Here is a 26,362-nt window from a genome sequence, read left to right as displayed (position 1 = left end):
TTTGAAGCCTTTGTAATAAGCATGGGGCTTATTACATAACAACGCAGAATTCAGAGAGGATGGTTGTAGCAAATTGGTCATTTATGAAAGAATACCAGTTGATTTTTTTTTTTCCTAACAAAAAGATTTTTTTATTACTATAATACACAGCAGATACAAAAGGTACCTTTAGCAAATACAGAAATCAGCAGTTATGGCATAAACTACTAGTGTAACTTAGGTTTTTGCCAAGAGAAGCTGCTCTGTAAATAACTTAAAGCTAGAAAGGTGATGTTGTGGCTGCTACTTAATGCCTAATAATTTACAAAACGAGGACGTCAGCTTTACATCCGGCTCAGAGACCTTACACGGACACCCCGGCCTCTGACCCACCATCTGCTTCCAGCTGAACGTTCCGTGCCCAGCATCTCTTTAGCGGCAGGTTTCAAAGAGGAAGCGGAGGCAGGAAAGCAGTTAACCGGGAGCTACAGCTTCATGGTTCGATGTAAGGTCACGTCACTGGGTGTTTGTTCTCCAGATTTGGGCGAAACAGCTCTGCTCATGGCAACATCCCAGCCAGGGCCTGCGACGGAATCGGAAAGGACGCTTCACATGGGTCCTCTCTCCCGGGTGTCCATGGTTCATAGAACCTTCCACAGTACCTTCAGTCAGTCGTTAAGTTGTGAGTGGGGCGTGTGCTGGGCCTGTGGGACAGCGATGCCCCGGGCCCCTGGCTCCCTTAGTGGACACCCGGGCCTGAGCTGGCAACACTTGGCAGCCCGCACCCCCACTGGAGGAAGGCCAGGGATCGGCCTCGCCTCGGGGGACCTTTTAGAAAGCTCTGATTCCAAATCTTAACTCTGAAGAGTCCATTTGAATTTTGTTTTGTCTTTAAATAAAAAGCCTAGCTAAAACATAGCTACTACCGTGTCCTCACTCTCCCTGTGGCGCTGGGCTGTATCCAGGAGCCTTCTCCAAAGAGGGACGGGAATGCTCAGTAGAGTCTGTGTCGGGCTGCGGGGAGCGAGTAAACGTATAGAGTATGGACCTATAACAGAACGGCAGTACTAGATGATCAGCTGCAAGGATACATTTTTTACAAACTGATAACTTTCTTTTCTTCTGTGGAAAGGGCTGGGGTTTGGATGCCCGCTGAGCGTTAAGCCTTCCCTCTGCTAAACAAGGAAGCCCGACTGCAGCCCTGTGGTCCGTGCCCTTCCGACCCCAGCTCCCGAACCCAGGCAAGGACTGTCCTCTCACATGGCCCCCAGTGGCACCTGCAAACCTCAGGAACACTGCAGGGGCAACAGAATTCAGGGTAACTGTCCATCTGGCCCATGCGGGGAGGCTTCGTGTAAAAACAGGCTTTGTCCAGAGTGGTTGGCGCAGACACTGCTCTGTGCCCACTGTTCACAGTCCAATGACGGACCATCATCACGTCCCCCGGCCAGCGTGCTGACAGCAGAAGCGAGCAGCAAGCAGCTCAGGGCTGATGGGCCAGATGTGGCAGGTGCACTTTGATGACATAGAAAGAATCCAAAGATTAGAAAAGACCCACAAAAAGAGAAGGCAGGTGTTCTTCAGGCATCTTTTAGCTGTCCTGTTGCTCTCCGTGGAGAAACTTGGAAGGAGCAGAGCTTTTCAAAAGTTGTTCCGAGGACTCTCAGACAAGGTGTATTTTCCAGAATGGACGTGCTACAAAAGCAATCGAAAGGGAAAGGCACTTTTTCTTCTAAATTGTTGCCTTTAATAATTTAACCTTTTATGGGCCTGCTTATTAAAAATAAAAGATCTATGCTGAAACCGACTGGAGGATTAGGCAAAGTTACCTCCCCTCTGAGAACACCTAACATAGCCGAATATAAAAAAGGTGGCTTCCGGAACCGGGTTTCATTTAATTACCTGTATCAGATGAGTAAAAAGACGTTGTAGACAGAGTGAATGCTGTCGGAGCACAGCAAGGACACCACCCAGTGCACACTCGCAGAGCTGTTCAGGGGGCCGGATTTGGTTTGAACTGGGGTCAGCGGCTCCTTTACGGAGCCTGCTCTGAGAACACCCAGAAGGCGGAGGGCTCTGGCAGGGGCCGTCTGCGCACACACACACAGTCAGATCTTGCCTGGTTCCTGGCCGGCGTGGACAATGCCATCGGCTCTGAGGCAGGGCAGTCATTCTTCTGCCCTGTACTCCCGGCCCTGGTGCTGCATCTTGGAAAGAACGCGCTCATAGAACAGCAGGTAGGCACTGGAGGACAGGACCTCCTGCAAGCTGGCCTTGCGGACCGTGTCGTCAGAGATCCACAGCCACTGGTTGCTGGTTGAAAGAGGGTTCTTGGCTGATGGCGGGGACCGTCGGTAAGTCACAAAGTGTCCCGAGTGCATGTCTCCGTGGTGGACCACAACTGCCATCAGCCGGAAGAGGTATGTGGAGGAGCTGAATGGGAGGAACACAGGCAAGCCGTTTACAGACACACACAAAAAAAGGGTCATGGGCAAAACCAAAAAGTGAAAGAATCCTAGATGTTCAGTGATGGGGGACTGATTCAAGGGTACCTTCGTACAAGTGAATACTACACAACCCTTAAAATGCAGACAGGGGCTTCCTGGCATGGGGAAGACACCTATCCTATGAGTAGACGTCCATTAATGTTTAAGGTGTACATAGAAGGCCTTAAAGGTTTGACTGCTGATGTCTAGGGGGTGTCCCAAGAAATCTGAAATTCCCTCCTTTGTACTTTATACATGTATTCCCACATGTATACACAGAACATACATATTTAAATTCTAAGTACTTCAAGAATTCTTATTTTTAAAGTGCTTTCCATTTGGGACAAAAATAAACAGGAATGTGTAATAGTGAGATTACACCTTAAGATGAAAGAACAAATGTCTGTGTTGTCATCCGTTTCTGTGCAAAGCTAATTCTGGAAACAGAACCAGCAGCTATGAGAAATGAAGACTGTGCCTCCCCAGAGCAGCTCACCTGTAGTCAGGAACCACCGGGAGCGGGAAGGGCATCTGGGCTGGCAGGGGAGGCAATAAAGATGGGGAGCAGGCGCCATTCATAAAAATTTGTGGTTTGGGGCCCCCAGGCTGATTCAGAACTGCAAGAGAAAAAGGCTCCAGGTGATTACAGTAGCAGTAGCTGTGGGAGAAACAACACAGCCTCCACTACCTTGAGTTTAACTCCCCGACAATGCCGCAAAGAAAACAACAAGCGGTTCATTTTGTGTTAGGTTGATTCCTACCTTTTGTGGGTTTTTTGTTTGTTGTTTTTTTTAGATTTTATTTATTTGAGAGAGAGAGCAAAGTGAGCAGGGGAAAGGGGAGGGGGAGAACTGTAGTCCCCACTGAGCGAGAAGCCCGACTCAATCCCAAGACCCTTGAGATCATGACCTGAGCCAGAGGCAGACGCTTAACGGCCTGAGCCACCCAGGCACCCCTACCTTTTTGTCATTGACATTCTTAATCCAGGGTAGGAAAAGTGGGTCTAGCTTCCGGTCTGCTGCTTACTTTGACAGCTTTGTGAATCTTGAAGCTCCCTGTCCGTTTGCTAAAGATCCGCCAGAGTTAGGCTGTAGCTAATTTACTGGCATTTCAACCTAAACCAAGGTTTCTCAACCTTGACACTGCTGACACATTGGCTGAATAACTCTTGCTTGTTGGGGCTATCCTGCTCATCAGAGGGTGTTTCCCGGCATCCCTGGCCTCTACCCACCAGATGCCAGTAACACCCGTCTCTCGGTTGTGACAACCAAAAATGCCACTGGCCACTGCCCCACGTCTCCTGGGCAACAGAACTCCCTGGTTAGAACCACTACCTAAACATTCTCTATTCTTTAATTTCCAGCTTCTAAAGAATACCAACATATAACCATGCTGATAAATGTTGATGGGTGTAGATAAAATAGTGAAGGAGATATTGACCTCTCTTTTCCTGTGTCACACGCAAGGGCCTGTAAGTACCCAGCAGGCCCCGTCGGCCGTACAGTAGCCACAGCCAGCATGCTGTGGCAATGAGCAGACCCGGAGCCCCAGCTGGGAGAGGAGGGATCCAGGGTGAGCCGGGCCTGGATTTAAAACAGCGGCCGAGGCACCTAAGTGTCTGCCTTTAGCTCAGGTCATGATCCCAGGGGCCTGGGATTGAGTCCCGCACTGGGCTCCCTACTTGTTGGGAAGCCTGCTTCTCCCTCTCCCACTCATCCTGCTTGTGTTCCCTCTCTCGCTGTCTCTCTCTGTCAAATAAATAAATAAAATATTTTAAAAAATAAAATAAAATAGCAGCCAAAGACTGAGCCCTCTTCCCACTGCAGCGACTCTGATGTTCGTTTACAGATCTGCTGAAAAAAGGTAAAAAACAGTCTTTCTGTGAATGGCGTCCTGCCAGGCCGCACAACTGTGGAGGCAAGAAATTAAACACAGCAAGGGGCTACTGAGTCAGGAGCATCTGGGGTGTGGGGAAGCCAGGCCTCTGGCTGGACTGGAAGCAGGTGCAGGTGGGGAGTCTGGGCTCGGGGCCCTTAGAGTTGGTGGGTTTTCCTCGTCTACGTAATTCTAAAGAACTCAAGGAGCTAGAAAAGATAGCTTTTAAAAACTGCCCAATGCTGCCTTCTGGTGCCCGTTCTCCCAGCGGACTGATGTTTGTCCTTAAACCAGTCCTTTCAGCTCCCGGGGCCTCGATTTTCCCCTCAGCAAGACTGAGGGCAGTTAAGAGCGACCTGCTCCCTGGGGGCCGAGTCTCCCCGGGGGTCCAACTCGGTGATTAGTCTCCAGTGAGAAGGGAAGTGGAGGGAGATCAGTAAGGAGCTCAGTAATGAAGGTGTGATCTTTAGCCAGAGCTTTTCCTCCCCACATTTGCATAAAGGACATGACCCTACCTGGCCAGTTGGGTTCGATGGAATGCTAGGGGCCAATTATCATTCAGTCAAAAGGTCAGAAAACCATCTTAAGCTTTTCTTCCCATATTTTGTCAACTATGATACCGTTTTTAAAACCGTACACCTTTTTACTATGTACGTTTAACCTCTTTTTAGGACTCTTCCCTCCTGTACCCCCAGTCCTGCTGTTCTCAGGAATTCAAGCAACCGCTAGACTAGCTCCCCTTGTGGCATAAAGGCCCCAGAAGGTGGTGACGCCAGACTCCTCTTCCCTGTGCCGGAAGTTCCGAGCAGTGGCTCCTTAGGCACATACCTGGGGCGGGGGCGACTGGCCCATCCTGCAGGTCCTGGGTGGGCCCCGTGGCCTCGCTGGGCTTGGGGCTCGGCTGCCCAGGTTTGTGCCCGAGGAGGTGATACTTGTAGATGTCCATCATCAGGAACTCATTGAACTGCACGTGTTCTTGCCGCTTCAGGGGCGTGCCATGGCTGGACCAGCTCAGCCGCTGCAGGTGGATGCACAGACACTGGGGGAGCTGCAGGGGGAGAGAAAGCAGAGGAGACCACGTGTTGGACTGGGGGGGGGGTCCCTGAGGGCAGAGCCGACAAGGTGTGCGGGTTGGGCTCACCTTGCCTAGTTTCAGCTGTTTAACAAAGGTGGTCCTCTGGTGCTCCACCTTCTCCCCATTCAACGTCCCTTTGGCTTCGATCTGAAATAAGAGAAAGATGGCTCTGCAGAATTCCTTGGAACGAAACGTCTGTGGAGGGCTGCAGCCAGGTCGGTGTTAGGTCTGTATTTAGTTGGCACCTGACTTGGACCTGCGAAAGGAGCTCGGCTACCCAGTTAATTGTGAGATGCTCTCACTGTTTTACTGTTAAGTAAGAGTGACAGTGGGGACAAGAGAAAGGACGGCATGACAAGGAACTCTGCTGCGGCGCGTCATCTATTTTGTTCTACGTCTTCAGAAATTCTGGTCCCCATGGTTCCTCTTCTTCAGAGGATGACATGCGGACACTCAGGGGAGTCAAGCCCGTGAGAATTGGCAGGTGAGTGCTCCCATCTCAGAGCACCACACTCACAGTTTCTCTTTAAATATTCTGCAGATGAAGTAAACTCATCTGGGAAAGAGCTCTGGTCCACAGGCTACCGATTTCCCAGCCAAGTTACGTAGCTGAGGCCGCAAAGCCCCCCTGGCTCTAGTTGGAAGAGCTCAGGCCAGTGGAGAGCAGCGGCATGAGAGGTACTGCATCAGGACACACGGGCCAGCTCGGGGGTGACACCGGGCATTAGAGGCATACCTGCGTACAGTTGTCACATACGACGTCCCGCACCGATTCGGAGGAGATAAAGTGGTGAAGGCAGTGGTCCAGGGTCAGTGGATGCCCCTTAAGCACCGGAGAGCAAAATTCACGATTACCGGTCAATTACAAGGTAACTATTAACAGAAGGCAATGTGATCCCAGAGCTTTATTTTTGCTTATATGGGCAATAAAGCTTGACAGATGCAACTGGACGTTCCCTGAGCATATGTGGAGCTCTCAAAGCTTCCTACACTTGCTGTTATGGGTGGATTCAAGGCTATGAGGACGTATATAACACAGCAGAAACTTACAGACTCCCACAGCATTTTAGAGATCTTTGAATTTGAGATTAATACGTTTGTGTGTGTGTGTTGAGAAAAAGCCGAAATTCCTGGAACTGGAGAAAAACCATTCACTCTCTTCTCCCCCCAGATTGGGCCATGGTACCACACATGACAACCAAGACAGGTTCAGCCAACCATGTGCCTGAGTAACGCACAGGACATCGGCTACACAAAGTGCCTCAAAGCCCGCTCAGATTTCAGTGTCTCCAAAATGGACCCCAAATAAACCATCGCTCAGTACATACCCACGTGGCAGCTGGGATACTCAGTGAAAGGCTGTCGAAGGTATCAAATCGAACAGGACTCTGAAACAAACATTGCAGAAAATCCAGAAAGGAAGCACGTTCAAACCAGAGCTTTAGAGATGGGAAGACACACACCTATGAAACAGCTTAGTATTTTGATGCCCAGCGCTGACATAATGAAACACGGTGTACTTACCTAGAAGCAAATTCTGTTACAAACAACCCTGTCAATGTAAGCGGTACAGTAATACCGAAGGCCAGTTTATAAGATCACGGTAAGAGAACATCCCTGACCGGTAATGTAGGGATTTTATCCTCAGGAAATAACCATGGACAAAACTGTAAGGATGTTCATCCCAGCATTATTTATAGCAGCAAAATGTGAATAGTTGAAATTTCTAGGGAACAATTAAATGAATTACATCATATCCACAGAAGAGCACGCTCTGTTCCAAATAGCACAGTAGGAGTGTGTGAGTGTACAGAAAGACACACCTATTATGTTACTAACTGCAAAAAAACCCAGATGATAAAACAGGATAAAAATTGCTGCTTTTGGTGATGGCAAAGTAGCTTAGCTAGACTAGCTGTCCTTGAGATAATGCATAGAAATTCTGGACCAAAACAAAACACAAGCATTCGGATGATTGGAGAGCTACTGCCAAGTCCTGGGAAAACAGGAACTTTACAGTGAGATTTGCACTGTGTGACTTTTTGCTTGAGGGAACTCCCCAGCTTATGCTGTTCAGTATCAGGTGGCAGAAAGCTGCGTTCTCACAGGATGGAGGTCTCAGAAGACAGAGCCCAGGCTGGTACAGAGGCTGGGGGAAATCCCAGAAAGAGGGCAGCCACAGAGAGGATGAGGCCCCAAATCAATGTACAAACCCTGCCCAGTTCCAAGGCACGGACATGCAAGTGTGCACACCCACACAGGGAAACCCCAGGAGCCTAGCCAAAAAGCTAAAGCGAGAAGCTGAAAAAACTGCCCCGAGATTTTGCTGCCCAACGTGAGGAAAGCAGTTTGGCTTTGAGCTCAGCCCAGTCAACTGCACATCGGAACAGAATTCATTATTTTTCAGAGAAACGTAACAGAATCCAAGTCTCTACTACAATGTTAAATATGCAAAAAAAATTACTAGACATACAGTGCGAAAAGGAAAATATGACCCATGGTGAAGGATCCCATGGATGACCTGGATACTGAAATTAACACGAGGGCCTTAAAAGAGAATTGTGACAAGTAAGCTCAAAGGAACAAAGGAAGAGAGTTATTTAGTCCTGGTGGAGGACAAATGGAGAGTCTTAGCAGATAAATGGAAACTATAAAGAACCAAATGGATATTATACAACTAAGAAAAATAACTGAAATGAATAGTTCCCTGAGGGGCGCCTGGGTGGCTCAGTGGATTAAGCCTCCACCTTCGGCTCAGGTCATGATCTCAGGGTCCTGGGATCCAGCCCCGCATTGGGCTCCCTGCTCAGTGGGGCATTTGCTTCTCCCTCTCTCTCTCTGCCCTCCTGGTGCCTGCTCTCATGTTCCCTCTCTCATAAATCAGTAAAATCTTGAAAGAAAGAAAGGAAGGAAGGAAGAAATGTTCACTGGACAAGCAAAGTGAAGACAGAGCAGAGGCTATGAACTCGAAGATAAGTCCACAGACTTATCCAATTTGAAGGATGTGGAGGAAAGAGGTTGAAGATAAATGAACCAAGCCTCAGTGAGTTGTGGAACGATACCAAGCGGACCAATGAGGAGAGAATGGGGTATACATAACATTTTGGGAAAAAATAATGGCCCCCAAAATGTGCAAATTTGGTGAAAAACATAAAAGGTACAGATTTATGAGATTCAGCAAATTCCAAACAAATACAAAGAAAATGAACCTGGGCGCAGGGTGGACAAACTGCCGAGGCTCAAAAGTAGTGAGAAAATCTTACAAGCTGGCAGAGAGAGAAAAACGAGACGTCACGTACAGGAGGACGATGTGAATGATGCTGGGTGTGCGTCCAAAAAGCTGGAGGCCAGAAGGCAAGAGAACAGAGCCTTTCTAGTGACAAGCTGGAAGAAAGCAAGGCAGGCGTGCGGGCGCCCCTGCCAAAGTCACCGCTGACTTACCGTTTCACCATGCAGGGAGACGAAGGGGAAGATCTAGGTGGAGGGTAGTGCAGGCCAAAGTTGGATCAAAAATAAGACAACAGAAAGAGATATCCTATAAAAACCCTAGTTAGGGGCACCTAACTCTTGATTTCGTCTCAGGTCATGACCTCGGGGTTGTGAGATCGAGCCCTGCCTCAGGCTCCACGCTTAGCAGAGTCTGCTGGAGAGACTGTCTGTGCCTCTCCATCTGCCCACCCCCACCCCTCGGCTCTCTCTCAAATAAATAAATAAATAAAATTTAAAAAAAAAAAAAAGGGAAGAAAGAAATACTACTTAGATGGAAACTAACCAGACAAAATAGACTCCAGGACAAAGATAAAATACTTACCAGAGTGAAAAGGGGACATTTTATCAAGACAGTGAGAGTCAACTCATCATTAGTAAATGTCTGTGTACCTAACAGCAAAGTCTCATACGAAATTCTGCAAAAATAAAACTCAAAAAAGAAAAAGAAATGGATAATTCTAGCAGATTTAAGGAAGATTTAATTTAAGGAAGAAATAATACCGATCTTAACCAAAGTCTTCCAGGAAATGGGGGAAGGAACACTTCCCCACTCACGTTATGAGGGTAGTATGATCCCCGTAATGAAACCTGACAAGACATTACAAGAAAACTGTAAGACTGATAGTCCTCATAGACATAGACACGAAGTACATCACAGTAAAGTGTTCATTCCAGAAACACAAAGCTAGTTTAACCTTAGAAAAAGCAATCACTGCAATTCACCATGTTAATGGAATGAAAGAAAATCATGATGCTAGAAAAGGGGCTAGTCAGAACCCTCTTGACTAGAAGGAGCTAGTCAAGAACCATGTATTGTATGATTACACGCATACAAAATATCAGAATACGCAACTACAGAGACTGAAAGTGGGTAGTAGTCGCCTAAGGCTAGAAGACTGGGGGAAATGGAGAGTACAGGGGGTTCTTTTGCCGGGAGGTGGGGAGGCTGAAAATATCCTAAAATTGATTGAGATGATAGTTACACAATTCTCTATTTTTGTATTTATGTTGGAAACTTTCCTAATAAAAAGTTATTTTAACATGTCAAAATTAGGGCACCTGAGTGGCTCAGTTGGTTGGGCCGCTGCCTTTGGCTCAGGTCAGGAGCCCAGAGTCCCAGGATCGAGTCCCGCATCAGGCTCCCGGCTCTGCCGGGAGTCTGCTTCTCCCTCTGACCTTCCCCCTCTCATGCTCTCCCTCACTCTCTCTCTCTCAAATAAATAAATAAAATATTTAAAAAAAAAAAGTAAAAAAACAAAACACCCAAACCCCACCAAACAACAGAATCTGTTGTCTACTGTCAGTGTAGACCCAACCTCAAGACTCAGGTCTGCTACTCTCAGTGCAGAAGATGCCACAGAGGGTCAAAGGACATGCGGGCACTGAGTAAAGGGAGGCGGTCTATCCATGAGGTAAGCAGAGCCAGGCGACCACAAACGCCGTCTACCAACATCAGTCCACACTCCATGCCTCCCGAGTCTCAAGTTGAAAGGGAACCTCACCAGAAAACAGCCAAGCACTGGTACTGTATTTACCTGGTGTTCACAGTGTTTGCAGACCATGTTGCTCGTCAGCCTTCCATGGAAAGGATGCTGAGATTTCCAGTGATTGGATGTGGGGTGAGGTGAGCCTGGAACACAGAACATGTCTCGCCGTGTGCCACCTTGGCACCAACCTCAAAGCTCACCCTCCTTTTTAGTATTTGGTGGTAACTCCCTCTTTGAAATAAATGTTCCTGAAAAGTAAACTGAAATAGCTTTCTTTATGGACTTCCATCAAAAAGACAACCCATCCCATTCACAGGAAAATTTATGCAAGTCCTTCGATGTGGTTTCTGTATAATGGGTACAGCCCATTTAAAAAAGGAATTTGTACCATATGTTAGCTAACTTGAATTTAAATAAAGACTTGAAAGGAAACAAAATTAAATAAAAAAAGGAACTGGTGTTGAATAATGTATTTATTAGATGTTTAAGATATTTAGATGTCCAAGGAAGGACACCACGAGAGACTATTCCAGAAAGGGAGATAAACTTCTGAAAATCATCAGAGTAAGCAAGTTCTGAAAAACAGGAATTTTTTTTTTTTTTTTATAAGATGGGAGTTGGAGTAATCAACAGTATGGTAGGCTAGTCAGAAACACATGCCCTATAGTCAGGCAGCCCTGGGCTCTGTCCTGGCTTAGCTTCTCATTAGTTTTATGACCCAGGAAGTCACTTCATCTCTGTGAACCTTGGTTCACTGGAAATAGGGACAATTATTAGCCCATTATCCCCACGATCAACTTCACACCACTGTTGTGAGGCTTAAATGAGACGCTACAGGGCGCATCACACAGTTTGGGCCTGAAAAGATAGTCACTGTTATTACTAGTGATGCATAACGGAAGTCACATGTCTTTTTTTTTCCCCCTTAAGTTTAGGTCTTAAGAAAAAAACAATCTCTGGGGCGCCTGGGTGGCTCAGTGGGTTGAAGCTTCTGCCTTCAGCTCAGGTCATGGTTCTGGGGTACTGGGATCGAGCCCCGCATCGGGCTCTCTGCTCCGCGGGGAGCCTGCTTCCTCCTCTCTCTCTCTGCCTGCCTCTCTGCCTGCTTGTGATCTCTGTCTGTCAAATAAATAAATAAAATCTTTAAAAAAAAAAAAAAAAGAAAGAAAAAACCATCTCCTCCTAACGAGGACTGTGATCACTGCTGAGGACATGGCAGTTTCAGCTTAAGGAGCTCTTCATGAGATCAGTTCAAGAAGGTAGAAAGGAAACCCTTGTTGGAAGTAGAAATAAGTCCGTTGCTTTTTTTTCCCAGGTGGGAAACAGAGCAAGGTGTGAGGGAACAATTCAAGATGGCCCAAGGGAACAAGGTAGAGCTGTCTGTAAAACCCAAGCTCCTCTGCAAGTACACACAGCTCCAGCTGGACTGGATGTCCCCAGGAAAAAAGTTGTTTTAAACAAGCAAATCACTGTCACATCTCAAAAGTACCCATCTTACATGTTCTAGTTCAAGGGGAATGATTACCTCTTGTGCGGCAGGTTATTTGTTTAGGAGTTATTTCTGGCTGCTGCTATAGGGGAAAAAAGAAAAAAAACCAGACTGAAAATCCAGCTGCGATCCCTTTTACCCCACCTCACCCTGCTCCTAAAGCTTACGAGTCTCCCTGCTGGTTGCACCACTTAAACCCAGTTTCTAACCAGAGATCCTAACAGAAGCCCTAATGAGTCTCTCTGGCTAGTAACCGTACCCAATCTTTCATTAAATGGAAAACACATTTCCTGTCTCTGGAACATTCCTCCCCACTCCTTTATTAGTTAACTTTTATCGACTCCCTAATATTTATCATGTTCCAGGGAAATGAGGATTCATTTAGCATTCCTGTGGCTCCTTGTTCCCTGCATTAAATAGAGGGAAAAATACCTTCTCTTCTCCAAACCAAGACAAATTGCAGTAATGAAATCCTTTTAAAGAGCCCTGACACCCCTAACCAAAGTCACCAACTGCAAAGGTTGCAGCTGAAGACAATCCCCCAGCCCCACGCCCACTCCTGATTTTTACTGAGACTTAGTTCCGAGTTTAGAGTCGTACAAGGACTATACTCACGTTCCCTATCCATCCCCGTGAAAAAGGCACAAACCACACACACATCTTGTAACTACTACGGGCTTACCTCCAGGGAATGCACATCAAATAAATGGGTGACCCGGGGCTGTCGGTCCCGCTCGTCTTCCAGGGACGAGGTAATGACATGGAATAACTCGTGGGCATCCTGTCAAAGGGCAAAGCAGCTTCAGAGACGCCCGACGGGGCCCTGGGTGCACCGCCAGGCAGAATCCTGCAGCTAAGAGGGCAGAATTGCTTTCCACCTTCTCAAGCTTCAGCCTATTGAATGGAACTTTATATCCCAGACATTTTCACCCCAAAGGCCACCCAAGGGGAGAGAGAAGGAGAGCGAGCTGGGGTTGGGGGGGCTGCCTTCACACCAGCTGTCTCTGAGCCTGTTTCAGCTTTGTCAACATGACCCTGACCTCCACTGGGCTGCTTCACTGTGGTAAAGCGCGCATGTGGCATCCAAGCTGCCTTCTGAGCCTGTTTACATAGCCCTATGGGGTGAAGCACACTCACACTGTTGTGTGACCATCAGCATAACTCATCTAGCTTTCCCAACCGAAACTCTGTCCCCATATAATTCTGACCCCACCCCCTCCCTGGCGGCCACCTCTGTGTCCAGCAGTTTGGCTCCTTGTGGGAACTTGCACAAGGAATCATAGTGTTTGTCCTTCCATGACTGACTGGCTCCACTGAGCTCGAAGTCTGTGAGGCTCACCCACGGTGTAGACCATGTCAGCATCTCCTTCCTTCGTGAAGTTGAGTAATATTCCTTTGTGTGTGTATATAAATACCTAAGCACATACAGGCATATATATCCTATTGCATGTGTGCGCATGTGCGCACACACACGCGCGCGCGCGCGCACATGCACGCACACACACACACACACCCCCCACATCTTGTGTATCCATTCCTGCGCTGATGGACACGGGGCTGCTTCGACCTTCGGCGGTCATGGATAGTACAGCTATGCATATGGGTGCACGAGTATCCGCTGGAGTCCCGGCTTCCGGTTCTTTGGGGCACACACCTGGACATGGAATTGTTCATCATATGGCAGGGGGCTGCTCTCCCCAAAAGCCAAAACCATCCCTGGCTCTTCAGGGATGGGCGGGTCTCTCCTCCCCGGAATTCTGGAGGCACTGAGAGCTGTGCTCCCCCTGCAGCCACCAGGGTGATCTTTTAAGAGGTAGATGCCTTTATTCTTCGGCTTTCAACGGTGAGCCAGCACACACGTTCCCATCTCGGGGCCTGCTCTTCCCGTCCCATCTTCACACAGCTGCCTCCTTCTCATCCTTCAAATTTCTGCTGAGAAGGCATGTCCTGAAGGAGACCCTCCCGCAAGGACCCTCCCTGACACAAGACCCCCACTTCCACCTTCTGCCAGTGCAGCTGGGGGGGTCCTCTACCTCCAACACACACCCAAATTTCAGAGGACTCTGTCTCCCCTGCCTCAACGCCAGTCTGAGCCAGGCCATCAGCAGCCCAGATGCCTGCAACGGCCTCCCTACTTTCCTGTCCGCTCCCTCTGCCCCACTATGGTCTCCCTGGTACAGCACATCCTGTTAAAACACAGATCAGGGCATAGCAATCCCTGTTCCAGGCCGCCAGTGGCTCCCCACCACACACAGAACAGAAGCCCAACTCCGGCCCAGGGCACCCGGGGGCCCGCACAATCTGCCCCTTGCCGCTGTCTGAGCCCCTCCCCCCGACTGCCCTCCTGCCCTTGGCCACAGCCATGCTGGCCCCCTTGCCCTTCCCCAAACGTGGTACCCTCTCACCCTTCGAGGTCCTGTCTGAAACACTCTGTGCCCAGCTCCTCACAGGCCTCCCTCATTTTCAGAATTCAGGTCTCAGCAAAAACCTCACGTCTCCAGAAGAGCCTTCCCTACCTAAGGGAGTCTCTGCACTGCTTTTCTCCCCCCCCACCCCAGCTCTAGGCCCCCCAGCTCGCACTGGCACATCAGCACACTTTTCTTCTTGTTAGTGGATCTTGAAATGACCTCTTTACCATCCACAGTCCTCTGCTAGAATATGAACTCCCTGTGAGCAGGAGCCCGGCAAGTCCCATTTGCCACCACGACCCCAGGCCCTCAACAGGCCCCACCTGAGGCAGGCATTCCACAAACATTTGCGGCATGTATCCATGAATCCCCTCCCAGGCTAGGAACAGCAGTTAGCAAGAGAGTGATGGGAGGTTCAAAGATAAATGAGGCAAGGCCCTGGAGGGACTCACAACCCAGGGGTAGATGGGGCAGCCTGGCTAGTGATCTAGCAGCGGCGCTAAGCCTGAAGGTGGACTGGCTCATCCAGGGAGGCTCGCGGACAAGGCATCTGAAGCAGGAGCAGGGGTTCACCAAGGAGAAGAATCCCAAGATAGGCTGGAGTCAGACCCAAACCCTATTCTATCCCTCTCAGCCACGGAACTACTTGGCCTTGAGACAAGGAATGTCTTGAAGCAGAGGGTAGCTTCGCTGTGCACTTCTACACCAGAGTGGCCCGAATCCTGCCTTTGCACCTTTAACAGCTGTGTAACTCTGGGATTCTCTGAACCTCAATGTTCTCCTCTGCAAGATGGGGACAGTAACAGTGAGTCCTTACAGGCATGCCATGGGGATGAACACAGAGAAGTCACACGAGTCCAGCACCTGGCCCGATATGTCCCCCATGGCTCTAGCTCCGAAAAGTGGGTGGGAGTGCGAGTCTGCCACTGACTGACAAGATCAGTAATGATGAAGATGCGCACAGGCCCCAGGCCAGGCGGGAGGAGGCCGATGGCCAGCCACGCCTGCCTCTTTCCCAAGCACACCACAGCACTGAGTGGCTCGGTGATGACTGCAGGCTGAAGCTGCTGGAAACACTTCCCAAGAGGAACGGGGACATCGGTGGGTCCTTGACAGAAGAGCAGGACTTAGACAAGGGACCTGAGGTCCTTGGGACTAAATCGCAGTCACTCACTCGGTTTAGGGAGAGGAAAACGAGGCTAAATCATGTCAGCTACCAGAGGAGGATTTAGTAAGCATTTTCTAAGTGGAAAAACATTTCAATAGACAAGGGATTCATCGAGACGCACTATAAGAGAGTTGAACCCATCAACACTGTGTTTAAAAAGGAACACCTGGGGGCACCTGGGTGGCTCAGTGGGTTAAGCATCTGCCTTCGGCTCAGGTCATGATCCCAGGGTCCTGGGATCGAGCCCCACATCAGGCTCTCCGCTCAGCGGGAGACCTGCTTCTCCCTCTCCTCCTGCTTGTGTTCCCTCTCTCACTGTGCCTCTCTCTGTCAATATAAACGAAATCTTTTAAAAAAAAAAAAAAGGAACACCTGCTTGGCTTCAGCCTAGGATGGAAATAGAGGTAGTCTTTAAAAATAAGGGGAGCTGGAAAGCTTTCCCACCTCACTTTCCAGCATTTTTAAATGCTTTTCACTCCCAGCCCACCCTTTTGGGGGCCTAACAGCCATCTCCCATTTCTCAGGTCCGCTGTCTGGACAGGTGAGGCAGGAGCACCCAACACAGAGCTGGCCGAAGCCGGCCCGGAATGTGGCCAGGGAGGACGGTAAGACGACCTATCCCTACAACTTCACCGTCTCAGCTTCGGCCAGACTCACTGTCCAGACTAGCAGTCTTGAGGAGGAGGACGGTGGCCAGGACCAAAAAAGGCAGTGAATCTGTAGTTGTGGGAAAAGGGGTCCGAGGGGCTGGAGTAAGGCCCTGGGGCTGCTCATGACACCTGCTCAAGGTCGGGGGCCACTTCAATTAATCTAGCCTCTAAAAACGGATTTCTTTTTTTTTAAATGAGGATGTGGTTCAAAAAAGGGTCTCACCTGAATCTCTCAGCTCTTATGGTAAAGCCACCTGCTTGCTGCTCTCCAAAGGACCCAGGTAATCGAGCGCAAAGTCACTCAAGGACCAAACAGAGGCTCGCTCTTTGGCAACTGTTCGAACCCTATCCTGCTAACCTTCCAGCCACTGGGAAAACAAAACCAAAACCAAAAACAGCTGTCTTTTTCGTCTGACCACGAGAACAGGAACAACGTTCGTGATCTGGTCCCAGAGTCCTAAACTGCCAGAGAAATGTACGCTCAGACCAGGCAAGTGCAAGGTCAACACTAGCATTTATTCCTCATGCCGCAGCATCGAGGCTAGTTTTCAGCCCTCATTGCCAGTGCAGGCCCCAGCGCGTGAGTGCGCAGGACTTTGAATGGGGTGTTCACCTGTTCTTCAAAGGAAGAGATCTGCCATCTGTACATTCTTAAGACATCCAACAAGCAGCTTGCGTCTAAGACCTCATCGTCGGTGACTTCTTGGCAGGACAGAGCTGGAAACCAGAAAGGCAACTGTTAGATTCACGGGCGAAACACCAAACCAGGAAACCTACCCCGCGCAACATATCAAAGCTAATTAAGCATCTCACTGTACAATTCACCTTGGAATCACAGCTCTTTCATTATTCCTCTCTGTAGCCTCACCCAAGGCTTAGAGGGCTGTTAGACACTGTGTGTTTCCTGAGTGAATGTGGTTTTTTCATGAGCCTGTAGCATTTAAATGAAGAAACCGGCTTCAGCTTTTTGAATTACTGCCTCAATATAAATTGTTACAAGATTTCTACTGAATGAAATGGTTTTAACTCACAACTCTGAGGGCAGAAGGGCCCTTAAACATTTCATCTAGTCCAAGCCACACTCAGTGCTTGACTCGCCTCTATCGGACCCTCTCTGAGGCCACAGGGCCTTCGCTTGTGTCCATCCGCCCTGGAGTTTCTGATTATCACGGTAAAGCACCAAGTCGTATGTGGCAGCCTGAAGGGGACTGCTGTGGGGTTTACTTTTCTTTCTTTCATGTAGACCCCATGGCCAGTGTAGAGCCCAACACGGGGCTTGAACTCATGACCATGAGATCAAGACCTGAGCTGAGATCAAGAACCAGACACTCAACCGATTGAGCCAATCAGGTGCCCCTGAGTTTACTTTTCAGTCCTAAGTAGAATCAAGCCTAATGAACAAAAACACAAGTGTGATGGGCTTATGAGTTTACATTATAGTTACAGCTAGATCAAGGGTTGGCAAACATTGTCAAGGGTCAGACAAGAGATATTTTTGGCTTTGCGGGCTCTGCAGCAGCTACTCAACTCTGCTATCAAAGCACCCCAGCAGCCATAAAGAGCAAGTAAATGGGCACAAATGTTTCAATAAAACTTTATTGACGAAAGCACGCAGTGGGGCAGACATGGTCCGCACACCATAGTTTGCTGATTTCCTGATCTTGCTGGCCCCCTACCACAGTATATTTCACTGGACCACGACTGCTAGAGTATGGAAGATAAAAATACTGGGGCCAGGGGCGCCTGGGTGGCTCAGTGGATTAGGGCCTCTGCCTTCGGCTCAGGTCATGATCCCATGGTCCTGGGATCGAGCCCCACATCGGGCTCTCTGCTCCGTGGGGAGCCTGCTTTCTCCTCTCTCTCTGCCTGCTTGTGATTTCTGTCTGTCAAATAAATAAATAAAATCTTTAAAAAAAAAAAAAAATACTGGGGCCTGCCACCTCAGGGCAGCTTCCCAAATGCAATTAACTCTGGGAAAACGAAGCCAGCCTATTTCTTCTCTTTGATCTGCAGTTAGTGTACTTGAGACATTCCTTTGACTACTTCAGGCTCTGACTTGGGAGGTTCTCAGCAACCTCCATCTGGATCTGAACGTGGTGGTGCCTCTGGGTGGTAACGTGGTGAGAAGCAGCAGCCCAGTAGTCAGTGATAAGTCCTGAGGCCTGTTTTACCAGGGCAGATCTAGCCTGGTGTCAGACCTTTACCCTCCAGAACAAAGGGAGCCTTTCAGAAGGCAACTATACTTCCCTTTCTCCTCCTACACTCCTCAGGCAGCCTGTCAGTTGGCTTTTTTTCCTCCAAAGGAAAATTTTACTGTCCCCTTTAGCCTAATTTTGCCTAAAATGCTGTGGGACGATTTGGCAATATCTACGACTTTTCATATCCTACAATTCATATTCTAGTAATCTCTCTCAGGATCTATGCTAGGGAAACAAAGGCTTGTGTGCACTATGGGCGCAAATAAGAACATTCACTGTAGCCCGTTTATGACAACAAGGCCCCGGAGGCAAACAAATAGCTAAATAATAGTATCTTGCCATTATGGATACTGTGCAACTGTGAAAGTGAACGAGGTTTGCAAATCGCACGTCTGATAAGGGACTGACATCCAGAACATATTAAGAGTGCCTGAGACATAACAATAAAAACACAGACAACCCAATTCAAAAATGGAGAAGGGACTGGAGTAGACATTTACAAAACGAAAACAAACACAAAAAACACAACGATACAAATGGCCAGAAACACAGGAAAACTCCTGCTCAACAATACTTCTCAGTAGGGAAATGCAGATCAAAACCACAATAAGATGATCGCCTCACACCCAAGACTGCTACTGTCAAAAAGACAGACAATAACAAGTGTTGGTGAGGATGTGGAGAGTTAGAGCGCTGCGTGCACTGTCAGGGGAAGGCAAAATGGTGCATCTGCCCTGGAAAACAGCATAAGTCCCATAAGAATTAAACAGAATTTCCACCTGATCCAGTAATTCCGCTTCTAAGTATAGACCCCAAAAGAATTAGGAGCAGGGACATGAGTAGAGATCTGTACACCCATGCTCACAGCAGCACTATTCACAGTAGCCAGTGGGGGGAACCACCCAAATGTCCCTTGACTTATGAATGGACAAACAAAATGCCACATGTACACACAATGGGGTATTATTCCTCTGAAGCCTTAAACAGGAATGGAATTCTGCCCCACACTACAGCGTGGATGAACCTCAAGGACATGATGCTGAGTGAAATAAGCCAGAAGCATGAGGACAAACACTGTAGGATTCCACCTCTGGGAGATACAGAATCAAACTCAGAGACAGAAAGTACGACTGTGGTTTCCAGGATCTGGGGAGCGAGGAGAATGGGAAGTCATTGCTTAATAGACAGAGTTTCAGGATGGGATGATGGAAAAGTTCTGGTGAAGAGAAGAGTGGGTTCGGTTACCCAACGATGTGAAGGTACTCAAAATGCTACCCAAACATGCACTTAAAAATGGTTAAGATGGTACATGCTTCATGTTATGGATATTTTACCATAATTTTTAAAAAGTGTGCAGTAGGAATGAGCAGGCAACCCACAGAAGATATAAGCCCGATAAACTCACAAAGAGAAAAAGACGAATTTAGGGCTATGTGTGCTAAAACGGACACTCTTCCACCATAGATGATATTATGCTATTTGGTTATGAAAAAACATAAACAAAACAATATATAATTTCTACAGGTGCTTAGAAACATATTTAAGTCCACAGAAAATGGTCTGGAAGGATACATTTGTATTTTTCTTTGGAAAGAAATGAGGGGAACGGGAGCAGGGCAGTGATAAAGGGGAACTGTCACTTTATGCGTGATGCTTTAAATTTTTACCAGCAGAGTGTAGTCAAGCGTTACTTGTGAAATTAAAAATTATCTCTAAAACCCAAAATAAATGCCCCTGAAAAGCAGAGACAGGGAAGGGAGCCTAGACTCTAGGTGTAGCACGGCTCCGGTTCCCAGCCCTGGGTCATGCATGTGAAGAGGGGAGACCAGTGGTCATGCTGGGACAGGTACTCAACCTGTGTTGTACCGCCCACATTTCAGCTTTCCGCTCTGGGATGGTACTTGCTTACAACAGGGGAGCAGAAGAAATTACTTTCAAATTGCCTGTGATACAGAAGAGCAGAACTCGCTTTCTGTGTCAAGCTGAGATCACCAGGGAACACATCTCCGCAAAGCGACAGTGAACTGAGTGTTTTCTAAATCCAGTTTTTTTCCTGACTGTGAGAGGGATATATGCTTACCGTTGAGAGCTTTAGAAATACGGTTGTTATAAGAGACTCTTAATCTCACAAAACAAACGGAGGGTTGCTGGGGGGAGGGGGGGAGGGAGAGGGTGGTTGAGTTACAGACATTGTGGAGGGTATGTACTATGGTGAGTGCTGTGAAGTGTGTAAGCCTGATGGTTCACAGACCTGGACCCCTGGAGCTAATAATACATTATATGTTAATAAAAATTAAAAGAAAATTTTAAAACAGAATAATAATAATTTTTTTTTTTTTTTTTAGATTTTTTATTTATTTGACAGACAGAGATCACAAGTAGGCAGAGAGGCAGGCAGAGAGAGAGGGGGAAGCAGGCTCCCTGCGGAGCAGAGAAGCCCGACTCGGGGCTCGATCCCAGGACCCTGGGATCATGACCTGAGCTGAAGGCAGAGGCTTTAACCCACTGAGCCACCCAGGTGCCCCTGAGAATAATAATAATAATTTTAAAAAAGAAAAAGGAATGCAGTTGTTTTGTTTTAAGGTTTCCAAACTGTCAGCTGCACAAGACCAAAATTGCCAAGGTGAACATTTTGGTGTTTTCCTGTCCAGCCTCTATCTGTGGAAATCTTTGCTTTGCTGAAGTCAAATACAACATATTTCAAACACCGCTCTTTTAAACTTAACATTATAGCCTATGCCTCTCCCACATTAAAAACATCAACAACAAAAAACACTTGGCAAAGATGATTCATGATGGCTACATAATATTCCAGTGACTGCTTAATCATTCTCCTGTTGGACACCCCCATGCTCTCCTCCCCTGCTTTCCTTTGTAACCAGGTGTTGGGAAATCTTTGCACACATCCCAGCATTTCCCAAATTGTGTTCTGTGGAATGTCCTCGGGATGTGAAGAGATGTTATGCGAGGAAAAATTAGTTATACAGGCAAAAAGCTGGTTTAAAAATGAAGGTGGACAGGTGACCTCTTCAAACCCATGCCAAGCCTGTATAACAGTGACTCCCTTGGCTCAGGGCCCCTGGTCAGCCACTCCGGAGCTCGTGGGCTCTTACAACTCCATTTCAGGCTAGTGTCAATCATGGTCAAAGGAATTCCCAGGTCAGATGGTACTGGACACTTTGCAAGCTAGCACCGTGTCATTCCAAGCTGCTCTCCGTAAAGGTGGCCCTGTGTCACCCTGCCACCAGCACGTGTGAACATGTTGTCCAACAGCTGGGCAGGACCATGGAGTTTTCAGTCTTTGCTGACAGGCAGCGCAATGATAACTTCACTGTTAAGGTTATTTCTATGTCTTTGATGACGGCCAAGTTGCATATCGGAGTGCCTATTAGATACTCTTCCCATCTACCTAAGTACAGTCTGTACTATTTCTTCTGTGAACTACCTTATCGCTTAGGCTAAGACACTTCTTTTTTCTAAACTTAATAAGCCAGAGTACTTCTTACAACCAAAATGCTTAAGTGGCAGTGGATTTATTCTCTTCCCTAAAAAGCTGTTAATACACTGACAATTTTCAAAAACAAATGGTTACGTCTTTAAATTTTTTTTTTTTTTAAATAGCTGTTTGTATCTATTGCACCCACAGTGTTTTTTGGTTTTCTTTTTCCATGATGATCGGTGTTTCACACAGAAGCTATTAACCCTCTGCCTGCCCTCAGGGCTGCTGCTTTCAAAAGGCACACAATCCCCTTGAAGTTCCCGGCTAGATACCTTTGAGGAGGTGCAACAGCGTTAAGGATAAATACTGGTGGGGGGGGGCCTCCTTCTGATCCCGGGTGTACTGGGTGGTAAACTCTTCCAGCCACTTGATGAAAGTGGGGCAGGCAGACAGGCCTTGCAGCAGGGAGTTCATGAAGCAGGTGTTCCCTAAGTTGACAAGGCCAGGCACCAGCCCTGAAAAACGTTGGGGGAAGAAGAGAAAAGCACATCACATTGGACCAACTCTTTCTCTCCCACTTGGGAGCCAGGGTTTTTGCACTGGAACCTGACACCGAAAATCCCAATCTCAGAAAGTCCTTATCCACAGACATCAGGGGGCCAGGCATTCTGTTTGTACCAAGGTCTGGTCCTAATGCTGCTCCTTCAGAAGACTGTAAGCGACAGAAGGACAGGTCCCCGGTCATGGGTTACTTCTGACCGCCACCACAGTGTCTGGCACGGCTTGTACAAAACACTTTGTAACATCTCTCTCTCATTCTCTCTCTCCTTTGATAAGAAAGCAACATCAGAACAGAAGAAAACCATTGTTCTTTTGTTGCTCCCCAGGACAATGATTTTGTTCTTATAATCAGTGCGAAAGATACCACCAGAGAAATTCTGATCAGTCTTTCTGCGAAGAGATCAACAAAATTTGACATACTTCCCTTTTCTGCTGAAACTTTTTCAAAAAACTTTTTATTACAAAGGTTCTCACACATGCACAAAATGAGAGGATATATAATCAACTCTAATCATAACCACCCCCCCGATTTAACAATGATCAACATTTTGCTATACCGATCCCTTTTTTGTTTGCTTGTTGTAGCTGAATTTTAAGCAACATAAGGAGAGTAGCATTTACAAAAGGGGGCACATTTTAAAATAATGAAATAGAATTTTGTATTAAAGACGGTAGCTGGGAACCCTTACTAGCAGCTAGTCAGCGAAACCACAAACGTGTCACACAATCTGTCAGCTGTACTACTGAACAACACAGGCACCAGAGGAAGAACAGTTAGACAATTAAGCCACGTGAACTTTTTCATTACAGAGCATGTCTCAAACTCAAGATTTTAGAGGGGGAGGAACAGAAATCTTTGCATAATAGGGTCTAAAATAATGAGTCATTAAAAATAATTTCTGCTTAAAAGGAAGCAATGTCCCAAAACTGGAGATACAAGAGAACAAAAAATGCCTTCCTCTTTTTGTACTGTTTTGGGACAGTAAGGGCTTGGGTCAAGTCTACAGACTATGATGCGATAACCTCATTCTTACCTTTTCTACGCTTCTTTCTTTCTGTAATAGGACCCCAAATCACATAGATGCCCGCAGCAAGGGCAGCAGCAATTCCACCTATAACACCCCAGTTCTTCATGACTTTATATCTAGAAAGGAAAATAAGTTTACTATCTTCCCTCATCCCAAACGCAGCACATGTAAATACAGATACAGGTACAAAGAAATAACATTTCATCAAAATAACCGACTGGCCCACCAAACCCCTAATGTTCAAGCTGAACATTCTCATACAGTACAGGGTTATGTCTTGAAACTCAGCATGTTCAGACACTAGGATTTAAAGCTTAAGGCAGGTCACAGAAGCCCCGTCTCACTCAGAGGGGGAGCTCAGGTTTTCCCCTTACTCTGCCTCCCATGCTGGCACCACACTGGCTACGTCAGGGCCTTTGCCTGGAATGCTCTCCCCACTCCCCGGATCACTGCATGGCTCTCTCTCATACCTCCCCTGCACTTCTAACCAACAGTGAGAACCTGCACTGCTGGTCCCTTCTACCCAGTTCTTCATTTTCTTTTTATCACCTTCACTTATTAACTACAGTTATTGTCCCTCACTGGAGAGCAAAGTCCCTGTGGGCAGGGATCTTTGTCTGTTTTATATACCCCAAGTCTCTAGATCATATTTGGCACCTAAGAGGTTCCTAATAGTATTTACTGGATGATTACACACTGGAGAAAACATATAGAAATTAATCTATCTTTTAGAAATAAACAGGGAGGGGAGGCTGGGTGGCTCAGATGGTTAAGCATCTGCCTTCAGCTCAGGTCATGATCCCAGGGTCCTGGGATCGAGTCCCACATCAGGCTCCCTGCTCAGTGGGGAGCCTGCTTCTCCCTCTTCCACTCCCCCTGCTTGTGTTCCCTCTCTCACTGTCTCTCTCAAATACATAAATAAAATCTTAAAAAAAAGAAGAAGAAGAAGAAAGGGGAGTTGCCTTAATCTGGTTCAATTAAGGCTCTGCTCTTCCTTAGAGCATCATTTTCCCTTCTCAGGCTCATCTCTGTCACCTGTACAATGGGGACAACCATGAGACCTGCTTCATGGAGTTCCGACAATCAAACAAGCGCTAGGTCATACGAGGCAAAGGTAAGGGCTTAACAAAAATTAGCTACTACAATTATTAAGTATTAACCATCTCAATTGCATTCGGGAAAGCTATTCTTGAATTTCTTAGTGCTGTATTGTGCTGACTTCCACACAACAGGTGTATTAACAAAAGTGCCTGGAAAAGTTAAAAGAACCATTACTGAAATTCTAAAGCACTATACAACTGCTTTAAATTCCCTAAGCAAACACTAATATTTAAGGGTGCATACTCTATGCCAGGCACTGTGACAATCTTATCTCATCCTAAAGACAATCCCACAGAGGTAGGTTCTGTTATCATCTTCATTTTCTTTTTTTTTTTTTTAAGATTTTTTTTTACTTTAGAGAGAGCAAGAGCAGGGGAGAGAGAGAAGCAAATTCCCCTGCTGAGCAAAGAGCCCGATGCTACGCTCGATCCCAGGACCCTGAGATCATGACCTGGGCTGAAGCCAGATGCTTAACCGAATGAGTCACCCACATGCCCCTATCATCTTAATTTTCATGTTAGCGATGCAGCCAACTTGGTCAAAGTGAGTGAGGCAGCATTGAACTGAACTCATGCCAAGTGTGTGCTTAAAATCACAAACCTCCTGAGGGAAACTGAAGGACAGAGAGTCTGAAGGGATGGGAGAGAGGACTTGCCCAGGTCCTCGGCAAGGTATGGACAAAAAACCCAGTGAAATTTGGTGACTCTGGAAACCCCCATCTCTCTGCAAAACGACAACACAGGAGAGCAGTGGAGTCTAGGAGTAAAAAGATCTGTCTTTTCCCCCAGCTCTACTGTGAGGTCAGCTGTAGGCCACAGGCAAAACCGTCTCAAGGCCCGTTTCCCATCTACAGAATGGGGGCACTGGACAGGACAGCCACTGAGAACTCCCAGCCCTGCCATAATAAGCTCTTTAAATCTGCTCCAGTTCCAGGGGAAAGAAGCTAGGCTGAGCAACAGGTCTCAGTCATTTAGGTTCAGTAATGGGGATGCAGTGTTCAGCTCTCAAGACTGGAGCCCATGGGAGGATGAAGAAAAGAAGGGAAAGAGGGACCCTGACACGACTGGGGGCCCATACTATTGGGGTTCCTAGCAGGAATGGGAGACCTTAACAGAACTGGAAGCCTTTACAGGTTAAGGAGTCCTGATCTGTTCTGGGACCCTTGCAAGACAGAGATTCACAAATCAGACTGAAGACCCACATTGAATAAAGGATCCCTGGCTTGAATGGGGGATGGAGGATGACAGGAATAGGGGTACTGACAAAATGGGGGAAGGGCTAGCAGACCTGGGTGGCTTTGCAGGGCTGTGAGAACCACGGCAGGACTGGGGAGCTTGGCAAGACTGAGGAACGCTGGCAGCCCAGGGCACGACAAGACTGGGAAGCCCAAAAGGACTGGGGGTACCCTGAAAGGATTAAGGGGTCCTGGAAGGCCTGCGCGGCGGCACTGAGAGGGCTGAGGGCCACTGGCAGAATTCGAGGCTTTGACAAGCCTGAGGGTGTCTGGAAGTTCTGGGCACAAGGACAGGATTGGAGGAGGATATGGCAGGTGGGGGGCAGGGCACTGAGAATTTGGGGCGCTAGCAGCACTGGGGAGGGCTGACAGAATTGGCGTTGCCGAAGAAATGGAGGGCCTGGAGGCTCATCCGCCGTCCCGCTTCGGGGCCTGGGCCTCCAACCGAGCCCGACACAGAAGCCTCCGGAATGCTTGCTCCTGCTAGCGCCGTGAAAGGCCGCCGCAGGCCCAGGCTGGGGACCCTGGCCCCGGCCTCTCCGACCGCCCCGCCCCCCAAGTCTCACCTGACGGCCGCCCCGGTCCGCAGGAAGCGCTGGATGGCCCGGTCCGCCGCGGTCATCGCCGCCTGAGCCCGGGTGCTCAGCATCGCGGCCGCGCAGGAGACCCGCGGCCGCGCAGGAGACCCGCCGCCG

General features: G+C 47.9%; 1 protein-coding gene across 4 annotated transcripts; it reads right to left on the bottom strand.

The window, feature by feature from the left end:
* Positions 1 to 93: 93 nt before the first annotated feature.
* Positions 94 to 26,362, bottom strand: LOC111156369 (ubiquitin specific peptidase 30). 4 transcript variants are annotated; one of them, XR_002641197.1, is made up of 14 exons: positions 26,234 to 26,362; positions 23,339 to 23,448; positions 22,076 to 22,258; positions 16,720 to 16,823; positions 12,563 to 12,661; positions 11,917 to 11,962; positions 10,440 to 10,534; positions 6,744 to 6,803; positions 6,152 to 6,238; positions 5,482 to 5,562; positions 5,169 to 5,388; positions 2,962 to 3,082; positions 1,882 to 2,412; positions 94 to 1,674 (listed from the first exon to the last, which is right to left on the bottom strand). XR_002641197.1 is itself a non-coding variant. In XM_022517197.1 (13 exons), exons 1-13 carry the CDS (start codon positions 26,314 to 26,316, stop codon positions 2,148 to 2,150), a joined length of 1,551 nt encoding a protein of 516 aa, XP_022372905.1. In that variant the 5' UTR covers positions 26,317 to 26,362; the 3' UTR covers positions 94 to 2,147. The 4 variants fall into 4 exon arrangements, 3 of the variants coding, with proteins under 3 accessions (XP_022372905.1, XP_022372906.1, XP_022372904.1); XM_022517197.1 differs by having other exon boundaries at positions 94 to 2,412; positions 11,917 to 11,959; XM_022517196.1 differs by having other exon boundaries at positions 870 to 2,412.

Source organism: Enhydra lutris, unplaced genomic scaffold, assembly GCF_002288905.1.
Source record: "Enhydra lutris kenyoni isolate GAN:26980312 unplaced genomic scaffold, ASM228890v2 scaffoldscaffold46, whole genome shotgun sequence".
NCBI lineage: Eukaryota > Metazoa > Chordata > Mammalia > Carnivora > Mustelidae > Enhydra > Enhydra lutris.
This window is presented reverse-complemented; position numbering and strand designations above follow the sequence as displayed.

Coding starts and splice junctions, on each gene's coding strand:
- LOC111156369 (XM_022517196.1), bottom strand. CDS start 26,316: ATGCTGAGCACCCGGGCTCAGGCGGCGATGACCGCGGCGGACCGGGCC. Junction 3,083..5,168: donor GCCAGTCGCCCCCGCCCCAG/GTATGTGCCTAA, acceptor TTTCTCTTGCAG/TTCTGAATCAGCCTGGGGGC. Junction 2,413..2,961: donor CCGGTGGTTCCTGACTACAG/GTGAGCTGCTCT, acceptor CCTCCCATTCAG/CTCCTCCACATACCTCTTCC.